General features: G+C 54.9%; 3 protein-coding genes across 3 annotated transcripts; 2 read left to right on the top strand and 1 right to left on the bottom strand.

Moving 5' to 3' along the window:
- Nucleotides 1-4,103: 4,103 nt before the first annotated feature.
- Nucleotides 4,104-4,478, top strand: K489DRAFT_403420 (uncharacterized protein; the record flags this gene model as incomplete). The annotated part of the gene is made up of 1 exon (XM_033607086.1): nucleotides 4,104-4,478. The coding sequence occupies one exon, from the start codon at nucleotides 4,104-4,106 to the stop codon at nucleotides 4,476-4,478; it is 375 nt and encodes a 124-aa protein (XP_033457893.1).
- Nucleotides 4,479-6,165: 1,687 nt separating this feature from the next.
- Nucleotides 6,166-8,183, top strand: K489DRAFT_390192 (uncharacterized protein; the record flags this gene model as incomplete). The annotated part of the gene is made up of 2 exons (XM_033606576.1): nucleotides 6,166-6,349; nucleotides 6,706-8,183. 2 exons carry the CDS (start codon nucleotides 6,166-6,168, stop codon nucleotides 8,181-8,183), a joined length of 1,662 nt encoding a protein of 553 aa, XP_033457892.1.
- Nucleotides 8,184-9,402: 1,219 nt separating this feature from the next.
- On the bottom strand, nucleotides 9,403-10,157 carry K489DRAFT_44761 (uncharacterized protein). The gene has a single exon (XM_033608619.1). The coding sequence runs from the start codon at nucleotides 10,020-10,022 to the stop codon at nucleotides 9,588-9,590; it is 435 nt and encodes a 144-aa protein (XP_033457891.1). The 5' UTR covers nucleotides 10,023-10,157; the 3' UTR covers nucleotides 9,403-9,587.
- Between the last annotated feature and the right edge of the window lie 1,010 nt (nucleotides 10,158-11,167).

The raw sequence follows: 11,167 nt of genomic DNA, 5'->3' as shown, positions 1-11,167 counted from the left end.
AAAAAGTGGTGATTTTTCTAAATGAATGGCGATGTTAGTCACACACACACACACACACACACACACACACACACACACAGAGAGAGAGAGAGAGACAGAGCAAATAGGGCGTCCGTCCGCCTTGTTCATCATCAGCATCAGCATTCAGCGCGAAAGACCCGTGTCGATTGTTATTGTTATTATTTTTACTATTATTGTTATTCATTTATCGAAATCGTCCGAGCGAATGAACGAAGGAATGCATGGACTAATCAAATGAATGGCCATACATGCAGGGCGTGTGTCCGATTGGAGGGATCGGGACTGGTTTTCATCATCTCGACCGAAGGGATTTGATGTCCTCACGCCGATCAATCCATCCATCAATCGATCATTGATGATGCCGAATCACCCCAGGGATATATCCAACCATGATCTCGTAATTTCGATTCGTATCGTCCGAGCGGAGCGCTGTAATTTCGCGGATGATTGGAGGAGCGTAGTTTTACGATTTCATTTGCCCGTTTATTGTTATGGGAAATTCAATTTTCTTCATCTCATGATTGGGTTGAACAGCGCCATCCTTGCGAGTGCCCATGTGAGTGATGCTACTAATGGAAAGCACGGCCCGGGAAAGCAAGGGTTCCCTTTCCTCCCTCGCTCCCCGGGGCGGGCTTTTCGGAAGTGGAGAGACGGCGTCGTGGACCGAGCGAGCGAGCGGGAGTAGCGTGAACGGTTCCTCTCGCCTTTAATTCTCTCCGCGCGCCGCTGGGTGGTGGTGGTGAAGATGATGATGATGATGATGATGATGATGGTGAGAGAAGGTCAATGCTTTGATTGAATGGGTTCCTCCTCCGAGATGCTGGCTCGTGTAGGGGGACGTTGGTGTGGGGGAGTGTGTGTGTGATGGAGATGGGGAAGGAGAACGGAGGAGATCCCTTCTTCATGGGATGGAGGTGAAAATGTTGGCGATGTTGCTACAAGGGGAGATTCCCGTCATTGGAGTCGTCCCTTCTGTGTTCACGGGCGGGTGGTGATGGGATGGGATGGAAAGGACCGAGAGCGAGATGATGCGATCGATTTACTCTTCCCTGCGAGAAGGCAGAGGTCCACATCACAGGGAACTGGATCTGGAGGACGATAGGTGGTTTGTTCACCGCGTCTTCCTCTATTATCACACGAGCGGTCTGAAGAGGAATGAACCATCAGGTCGTCAAGGCCTCCTCCGACCTGTCATTGCCCGGAGTCGCCTTTGGGAATTTCCCAGTCAGCCCCGTCAATCAAATTTCCATCGATTATCGTTGGCATTTCCACACTGTAGAGCATCATCTCCAGCAGGTCGTTCGAGTCTTTCGGGATCCCCTGGGGTGCTGTTCTCAGGCGAGGGTGGTCGTCCCATGCTGCATCTATTGTGAAACCGACGCTGTAGCCGCGACATCCTCCCGCGTGAAATCTAACCGAGGATTGAATGGTTTCCACCTCGAACGTGATGACAATGCGATGTCGTCAGGCGGCGCGCGTGTATGTGTATGTGTATATGCGTGCAGGTGGGTGTATGTGGATGTGTATGTGTGCAGGTGTGTGTCCATCCAGGGTCTCCTCCCGCCCAAGTTGCAAGTGCCGGGCCCTGGGGGAGAGAAAGATGGAGTTTCTACGTCATTGTTTACGCCCCATCATCATGACCACCTGCACTTACTTTGCACGTCGCGCTTGGCGACTCTACCGTGTACCATCTGATGATTGCCGCGGCATCTCTTTTTCTCATTTATTTGTTCTCTCGCGTGTGGCAAAACATACCACGGGTGCCGTGAAGGAAGAACAGTGGCGCAGGCCACTCGGCAGTAGTCGTGTTTGATCCCGAGGTCAGTTTCATCGCCTGTTTGTGACAGCGGTGGTCGTGTGGTGATGAGCTATGAATCAGCTAGTTATTATTGATATCGTGCATTTCGCTGGACGAGTTTGAACCAGCTGGGAGATTCCCGTTCCATCGACGTCACCCGAGATTTTGTCTCCCGAAAACAACCTCGCCATGATGGGAGAGTGAGTCAGTTACGTAGTGTGAGCGAGTGAGTGAATGAGTAATCGAGGGGAGGTGTCTCGCGGGAGAGAAACAGCGGCACATGAAGGATGAAACATCAGATCCATAATGATTGCTTTATCGATCCAATGTATATTATCAAATGGTGGTGATGTTTGCACCACCACGTGACCCTCATCGAGCGGCGACCGATGAAGAGAGCCCTGAAGAGGTTGTCCACGGGTGTGCCTTCGGAGAACGAAGAGTTGAGGAGGCACAAGCCTGATGAGCCACCGACGTCCTCGACTTGTCATTATTCTTCACCTGGGCAAGGAGGAGGAGGAGTTAAATCGGAGTGATAGTGACGGTAAGGGTGACCATCCTGGAGCGACCCGCTGGACTCCAGGACATGTCCAGTACAGTACTGTAGAAACCCCGACCGCTAATAATGATGTCGATGATGGTGATGACGATGATGTGGCAGAAACAAGCCACACAACTTTCCTGGCTACAGTAGAAGGTCGATCGTGGCGCAGATCTCCGTCCGCCACACGGTATTTGTGAGGCTTGCTTGGTAGGATTCCGGCTGGTGATGATGATGATGGGAAGGATGATGATGACACGCCTGCTTTTGCTCTGTCTCATCATCCCGACTGTCCACCCCTTCGGGACTTGTATGTATGTGTGTGTGTGTGTGTGTGTGTGTGTGTGTGTGTGTGACGTGGCACCACTACCTCCCATGTGTGTGTGTATGTATGTATGTACCTACCATCGAACATCTGCGGCGGAGAGTCGGAGAGAAACGATGAGAAATCCAATTCCTCCCTCCGCCTGTGTGTTCTCGTGTGGGCTCTGTTGCTCCACTCTACTCCTGTACAACAATGATACAACATGATGTACATATGCTACCTACCTGGGTATGCACAGTACATGTGCTTTGAGCTGGGTAGACGTGCATCTTTGTGAGTTTTCCAGATTAGGCAGCCCTCCGTGCTGCTGCTGATGATGATGAGGAGGAGCAAGCACGCAAGCAAGCGATCAAGCAATTGAGCAGGGCAAGGCAGGATGTCGCGAGGGACGTGGATATGTCTCGAAGAATGAACGATTTCGAGACATCAACGCCGCGGTCTGACCTTTCGAGGAACGGGGAGTACTCATGATGGCCAATAGTAATGTTGTTCATCTCTCCTTTTTCTCCTCATCCTCACCCAAGTCAAGGTTCAACGTTGTTCCTTCACCGCCTGGTGTTTTGACACAGTTTAATAATGAGAAAGGAGACGTGATGATAATGATCAGACCAGGCGGGTTTTTTCCCCGCGAACGTTTGTGCGTGCGTCCAGCTGCAGTAGTTGGAAGCCTTGAGAGTTCCGTGCCTTGTGTTGCGCGGAGAGAGAGAGAGAGAGGAACCCCCATTCACCACCTACATCTGCCGTCCTCCCTCCCACCCTGTTCATAGGTCACTTCCGTAGAGAGATGTAGAGGCACAAGGTTGAAGAGGGTGAAGTGGATTGCACACTGCTATACCTGACGTCGCCGAGCACCGTTTTTCCCGCGGACGGAAGTCTCCACCCGGAAAGGTTCCATCCATCTATCCATCCATCCATCGATCATCAATCCGAGATGGACGAGGGGAAAAAAGTCAAGGACCTGCAGGCGGTCTGTTTACCTACCCAGGTACCGACTGTATTGATTAATCATCGGCATGGGCAGTCCTGTACTGTTCCTGAGCATGTCACTTCTGCCTAGGCGCAGCTCTAGACGGAAACCTTGGATCGGCCCTACAGCTGTGGGTGCAGGTGGGTATGTATAGACCACCGATGCCTACCTAGGCATCTACAGGAATTGGATTCGCCCGCGTGGGCTCGTCGGGCAGTATTCTGTTCCCATGATATCGATTCCAGCAGTGATGTGGGAATACTGCTTGCTATGTATGTACATATCATAGAGACACGTATAGTACGTACCTAGCCTCGGCGTAATTTCCAAACAATGACATAGAACAGGCGAAAGAATTGCTTCGAAGGAGTGGGTGTAATCATGATGACGATGAGGATGAGACGGCTTGACCAGCTTTTATTTTATTTTATTTCTCCGCCCGGGTTTTGGTATGGACCACTTCCGCGCGTACGATGAATTGCCGTCCACACGGGCGGGCGGGCACCAGGGCAGGGCAGGCCAGGGCAGGGCTTTTGCGTCGGCCGCGCCTGCACAAACACTAGCGAACCTCGACTCTCCCTCTCCACCTGCAGTTCTCTCCCGACTCGTCTCCAGGGCTGTTTTACAGGACGCTCCAGTACTAGATAGCTACTGTTCCTGGGTACCACGGCAATACATACATACACACACTCATCACACTCCTACTTACTACTACTACTACTACTACTACTACTACTACTACTACTACTACTACTACTACTACTACTACTACTACTACTACTACTACTACTACTACTTGCTGCTACTGCCAACCAGCCAGCCCTAGAGAGAGGATCCGCACACAACTAATAAAACCCACAACCACCACCACCCGCATCCGTACCCGCACGACCTCACTCCGACCAACAAACCTGCGGCACCTACCCGACCGACCGACCGACCGACCGACTGCACGATCCACGCCTTCGCCTGTCCCTTTGGATTCGGCGTTTCTTCCCTTCTCATCATCATCATCATCACCGCCTCCCTCCCTCCCTCACTTGGTCCTCTCAATTCACTCGCTTCCGAACCACTCGACAAAAGAACCACTTCGCCCGCGTCCACTCTCCAATCCAACCCAACCCATACGCAACACCGCCCAACACCCGCCGCGTTCCTGTTGCCTCACCACCATCCGCCTCGTCGCGCTCGGATGAGCCCATGGTCATGAGCTGCACCTGCATCTCTATTCGTCTCTCCGACCTGCCGCGACACACCCCGCGCGTAACCACGCCATCACTGCCGTACCTGTCTGCGGCAAGCACGACCACGGTTACCGCGGCACCGACCAGCCTGACACCACCGTGATCGCCGTCTCCGTCCATCCCGCCAGTTCTTGTAATCTCGCCGCTGTCATAACCCGCCAAGCTCTCCCGTCCTGCTTTCAAAGCATACACTAGACAGTACCGGGCATCATCACGCATAACATCTTCACCATGTCGAGCAGCAAGGATCCCGCGTCCGATGCTCGCTCCCTCGATGAGCAGACCGAATCTGCAGGCTCACTGTCCTCTTCGACCGCTTCGGTATCAACATCACGTCGGACATCCATCACGCCTCAACCGCCATCACAACCGATCCCGACCTCGAACCCGCTCGGCGCGGCTGCGCCTGTCTTGCGAACCTCGTCATCGAGCAGCTTGGCCCGTCGAGCTTCACCCTTGACCGGCACGAGTCCACGCAGCTCACGAACCACGTCTCCCATCCGCAAGGACAAAATCTCTCCGAGCAATAACAATGGCGCGTCGGCTCCCCCATCGGCTGCGGCAATTCAACGAGCGCTCTCATCGTCGAACATGCCTCAACTCAGCCATAACCAAACTGTCCCCGAGTCACTCTCGAAGCTACCGCGCAAGCAGGATAAGGCACCCGCCCCGAATGATGCCTCGCAACCGTGGCCGACATCACCCAGGATAAGATCACCTCCTCCAGCGACACCGCATTCGCGCCGCAATAACGCCAACAGCGCACAGAAGAGGTCGGAATCGGCACCTGCAGGTGGTGTGGCTGCGTCATCCACTTCCGCCCCTGCGACTCCGGCTGCCAAGCAAGCTGAGCCGGAGTCTGCCAAATCCGAGAATAAAAGCACCACCACCACCACCACCGGCACAGGCAAAACTCCGCTACGAGCTACGGCCGGGAAGCCGCTGTTGGAAACGGTGCAGGAGACGTCCACCGATACGATTGTCGAAGCCAGTCCTGCGGTGATTAGGGTCAGCCAGGATCTCAAGCCGCTGACACCCATTGGCGAAGATGATCGCGACAGGTCAAAATCGCGCGTGATCGACTCTGACAAGCAACATCCGGGCGAGAGCGGGAATGAAAGCACTGGCAACAAGAGCGACGGCGCACGTGGTCGGCGACCATCGAGCACTGCTCCCACCCACCTTACGCAGAAGCCCAGCAAACCAAACATCAAAACTGCATATCCGCTATCCTCGACCAAAGTCCGACCTGCCGAGGGAAAGCAAAATATGACGGTCGAAACCGAGACTGTGCAATCGATACCGCAATCTGGTCTGACGGCAGGAGACCGATCATTAGGCCCACGGAACGAAGCTGGGAGTGTGCGACTGAAGCCAAGCACCGAAACCATTCGCCCTAGGAAGGAACGAAAGAAGGTGGATCGCAAAGCGAGGAGTATCAATCAGGGTACAGGTATGTTTGAGGGCGCGATTTCCTTCCATTTACCCCCTTTTCTTTTCAAATCTTCAGATAAATTCATCTCTCTGTTCAAGATCGTCGGCTCTCCGGCGCATTCGGGATGCTGTAGTATGGCGCTCCGATGCAGCGGCGGCACAGTGCACATTGGCCTCCCTTAAACGAGGCGCCTCCGTCAATGTCCATCACCGAGCGGATTCGACGCGCACTTTCTTTTTCGGGCTTCTCCCATCGGACCAGTCCGCCTAGGACCATGGCTCGCAGACGATCTTCTTTGGTCTCACAGGTTGCCAAGACCATATTGATTCCGAGCAATCTTATCGAGAGTATTTCTAACGTAGTTTCGCCCAAAGCCACCTCCAAAGCCGATCTTTTCGAAGCACGCGTCGCCAGCGCCGTTGACGAAGTCAGCACTTCCGACTCGGACGAGACTTTTGTATACGAATCCAATCCTCCAGACGCCCAACGACGCCAACGTCATCATTCTCGGACCCCCAGCGTGGCATCATCGCATAGTATCGCCGAACAGAGCCGCAGCGGAGTGCGCGGATTCGGCGACACTTATGACGGCAGACGTCTCGGCGGCAAGCGGAGCATGAAATTCTCCAGCAACAACGCATTCAACGACACCGACAGCCCGGAGAGCGTCTCCGGCACAGTTCGATCTCACGCTCCTCGACATTTCGGACGGTTTGGTCGCAATGGCCACCATTCTGGCAACTACGAATCCGAATCGCCATATCCCCAGCATGCTCACAAGAGCCGCAGCAACCACCTGACGGCGCCTCACGGCCGATCCCCCGTTTCTCCCCGCAGTCCCCTAACAATGCAACATCGCTCTGGAGGGATCTTCGGGCGCAAACAGGAACACCCCTACGATTTCGACACCGAGCAAAACGCCGACGATGAGACAGCACCTCTGCTGAGCACGATCCGTGGCCCACGTGGTCACCGCAACGCGAGCCGTCAAATCAGCCGCGGTCTGCCATCCAACGAATACCTCCCACAATCCCGCCGTGGCTGCAACCCCCGCACCAGCGCATGTGTGTGTACAACCATCTTTGTACTACTTATTCTCTCCGCCGCCGTTGGCTTTATATTTTCTTCCAGCCGACCTCTCTACGACGTCGAACTTCAAGGCATCAGCCACGTCCTCGCGAGCGAACAGGAATTAGTCCTCGATTTGCTCGTCACGGCCATCAACCCGAGCAGCCTGGCGGTGACGGTCTCCGACGTCGATCTAGACATCTTCGCCCGCAGCAAGCATTTCGGCACGGACGGCAACGACGACGGCGCGGTCCAGGAGCGCTTGGTCTACAGCACACGCCGCCACCGACCCCGCCGTCCCTCTTCCCTCTCCGAAGCCACCCCTCCTTCCCCTTCTGACGACCATTACGAAAACCCCAACCCATCCCAAGATCCCTCCGGACACTGGCTCACGCCCCTCGCCCCGGACTCCCACGACCACGGCACCGACCCGGACCCCTCCCCACCCGAGCGACAGACCCTCTTCCTCGGCCGCAGCTTCCACCTCGAACAGAACCTCCTCTTCCCGCCCTCCCCGCTCGCCCGCCGCGCCGGCTACGCCTCCACCTCCCTGCGCGTCAGCCACCCCGGCAACAAGACCGAGACCGACGGCTCCCAGAAGTGGGAACACGTCGTCCTCTTCCCCTTCGAACTCATCGTCAAGGGCAGCCTGAAATACAACCTCCCCGTCACCGGCCGCACCCAGCACGTCAGCCTCGGCGGGAGCGTCATGGTCCGCCCCGCGGGCGGCGAGATGGACGACGACGACGATGATTTCCTCTCCCCTGAGCTCCGCGGGAATTGACGACTCTCACGACCATGATGATGACGACGATAACGATGATGATATCGATATTGATACTGACACGGATCGAATCGATTTTCGATTTACCGAATGTATGATGCTTTGCGCCCCCCCCGCCTCCCCCCTTTTTTCATTCTTCTTAATTTTTTTTTCTGGGGGAGGCTCCCCTTTTTATCCGGCTTGGGCGTTTCTTTTCTCTTCTTTCTTTCCGGGAGGCCGCGCCAATTCTTCCCGGTTTGGATCTTCTGGGATGGGTTTTTCGCTTAACTGTGAAGCGAATCTCGCTCTCCCTCTCTCTCTCCTTTTTCTTTTGTTGTCACTGGACCTTGGAGGAAGCGATGGAGGACGCTGATGGAAAAGAAAGGAAAGGAAAGGAGGAGAAGGAAAGGATGACTAGGGGGAGGAGCAGGAGGAAAGAACAAAGAGGAGGAGGAGGAGGTGGCAGAAGAACGCGGCGGTCATCCCGGCGAGAGAACGAGAGAAGAAGAAGAACCCCTCATCCTCGATACGACCGACTCTCGGGTCGGGTCCACATTAGATTTCGGGAACGAGGTTATCTCTCTAATTCAATCCCATCGATCGCATCTCGCCCGTAATGAAATTCTTCGGCGGTTGCAAATGATTTCCCTTCCCCCCGTCTCGTCCCGTCTGGCTTCTCCCCTTTTTGCCTTTTATTTCGTGGAATTCATCTGCCTATCTGCTGTGCTGTGCTGTGCTTTTGTCGCTCCGCCTCTCGATTTCGATTCCGGTTCCGGTTCCGGTTCCGGCTCCGATCTCATCTTTCCCTGCCTGCTCTCCCTCGAATACTTAGTTGCCCAACGGCCGCCATGCCCCCCCAGGCGGCCTCCACGGCCCAAAGCGACCTCCACTCATCCCATGTCATTTCATCGCCGCGATCTATCCGACGCGACGTCTGACCTCATCCGCTGTCGTGCTCCAGTCCAACCACGGAGGGACCATTCCCGACGGCGCAATGCCGTTGATCCGGGGAAAGCCGCAGTCTCGTTCGATCGTGAAGTAGCCGAGGAGATGTAGACGACCGATCGTGACGACGAGCTGCTCCAGGAAGCCGTACGCGGCATTCGGAACGGACGTCATGTAGTATGCGATCGTGGCTGACGAGCTGTCGAGACTGTAGCATTTGTTGCTGACGAGATGTCCGGGATCGTTTGCCATTATTGGGAGGATTAGCATTGAAGCTGCTGGAGAGAGCTCGAATACAGCGACTTTCATGTATGCTCTCCGAGCAAGTGAAAGGGTTGTATTTCTACGAGATTCTGTGCCACCCTTGGGATCAAATCGATATGTGAGCCTCTCCTGGTGAAAGACCTACGCGTCAAACGCAACACTTCTATGTGGCCGCGGCCTTCACGTCATTCTTAAGTGTTGTCGGTTGACGGTCGTCTAACGCCGCTCATCTTGAGATTGAGAACTTTTCTGAGCAGAAGCCGAAAGAGATCTTCCAGACAACGCAGTCCATGCAAATGCCACGCTCATGGCGATGACGCTCAGATAGAAGAGGATGGACCCTCCCTTCGTCAGGAACGTGATGATAGAGTCCAGCACCACAGGTCCGCTCCAGACAATCTTGTTCCCTGCCACGCTGATTTTACCGAGTATGCCGACACCGTTGAATCGCTCAACGATGCCGACGTTTGCAGGCGGGCTGAAGAAGTGCTTGAAAGGCGCCGTGATCCAAGCGATCGTACGATAAGCACGAAGGATCAACCGCGCCGAAGGACTTTCCAGGTCGAGGCAAACGCATTTGGGAAATGCGCTGAGAACAACAGAGAGCACGTATGATGTCTCGAGACACATGCAGCCAGGTTGGTCGGCCATGACTCGCGATTGCGATATCTCTTGCTTCGGTTGACGGTCGTCTGGTATGAGTGATGATTAGAGTTTTTGTTGTTGTTCTTCGTTGTTACCGAACATAGGCAACACTCTTCGCTTCAAGGTATTGATTCATCGTAGCCGCTCTCTTTCACGTGTGAGTGGGTTTGCGCGTGAAGTTCGTGCACGGACCAGATGAACTTCGCGATGCTTCCAAGGTTGCTTGCTTCATCACCACTTCAACTCGCAGCTTCTTGACCCGTTCGAACCACGCCTTCCCGCGCCGGAATCTTCACTCGCTCTTCACCGCGTCATCGACATCGTGCGATATCATACGCCTCCGAAGACCACATCTCCGCGCTCAGCTGCAGAACCGCGGGTCGCGCGCGCCGGGGACGGTCATCCACCCACCGGCGACATGTCCGCACAGAACATCCCGATTATCAAACCCGGCCAGATCGACGCTCTTCCCCATCTCGATGCGAACACCAAGGTCAAATACAAGTCCGCCCTCACGAATCTATGGACTCAACACGCACAAGCGCCCCAGGGCTCCCCCGCACGTCTGGAGATGGAGAACAAAATCCGATCGGCTAGCCAACAGATCATGCAGGCCATGGCAAATGCGCGGACAGGCGCTGCCGCTTCTGGCCAACAGCGTCCTGTGAGTCAGCAACAACAGCAACAACAGCAACAACAACAGCAGCAGCAGCAACAACAGCAGCAGCAGCAACAACAACAACAACAACAACAACAACAACAACAGCAGCAGCAACAGCAGGCCGCGACGGCGATGCAGGCACAGGCGAATCAGCAAACGCAGCAAGCCGCTGCTCCACAACAGGGTGCTCAAAGCCAGAATGCTCAGGGAATTCAACCAGGGCAACAGCCGAACCAAGCAGGTTCACAGCAAATGACACCCACGGATCTGAAGATCAAGGCGGAGGTCCAGGCGATGACGGTATACTATCCTGCATCCTCACCTCCCGACGGTCAAGCGGCGCACGTCAACAGCTGGAAGATGCAGGCGTTCAACCTTCTCAGAAACCGCGAGCGTTATGCAGCGCAGGGCAAAGCGATGCAATTGCAGGCAGTGCAGGCCAAGGAAAAGGGACAACCACTGCCACCGACATGGCACCAAAAGTTCAAGG

This window comes from Dissoconium aciculare, assembly GCF_010015565.1.
Source record: "Dissoconium aciculare CBS 342.82 unplaced genomic scaffold K489scaffold_10, whole genome shotgun sequence".
NCBI classification, from domain to species: domain Eukaryota; kingdom Fungi; phylum Ascomycota; class Dothideomycetes; order Mycosphaerellales; family Dissoconiaceae; genus Dissoconium; species Dissoconium aciculare.
The sequence above is the reverse complement of the archived record's forward strand: the minus strand, read 5'-3'. Positions and strand labels throughout refer to the sequence as shown.

Bases quoted from the DNA above. Each gene is read 5' to 3' on its own strand.
- K489DRAFT_44761 (XM_033608619.1), bottom strand. From the start codon at position 10,022: ATGGCCGACCAACCTGGCTGCATGTGTCTCGAGACATCATACGTGCTC.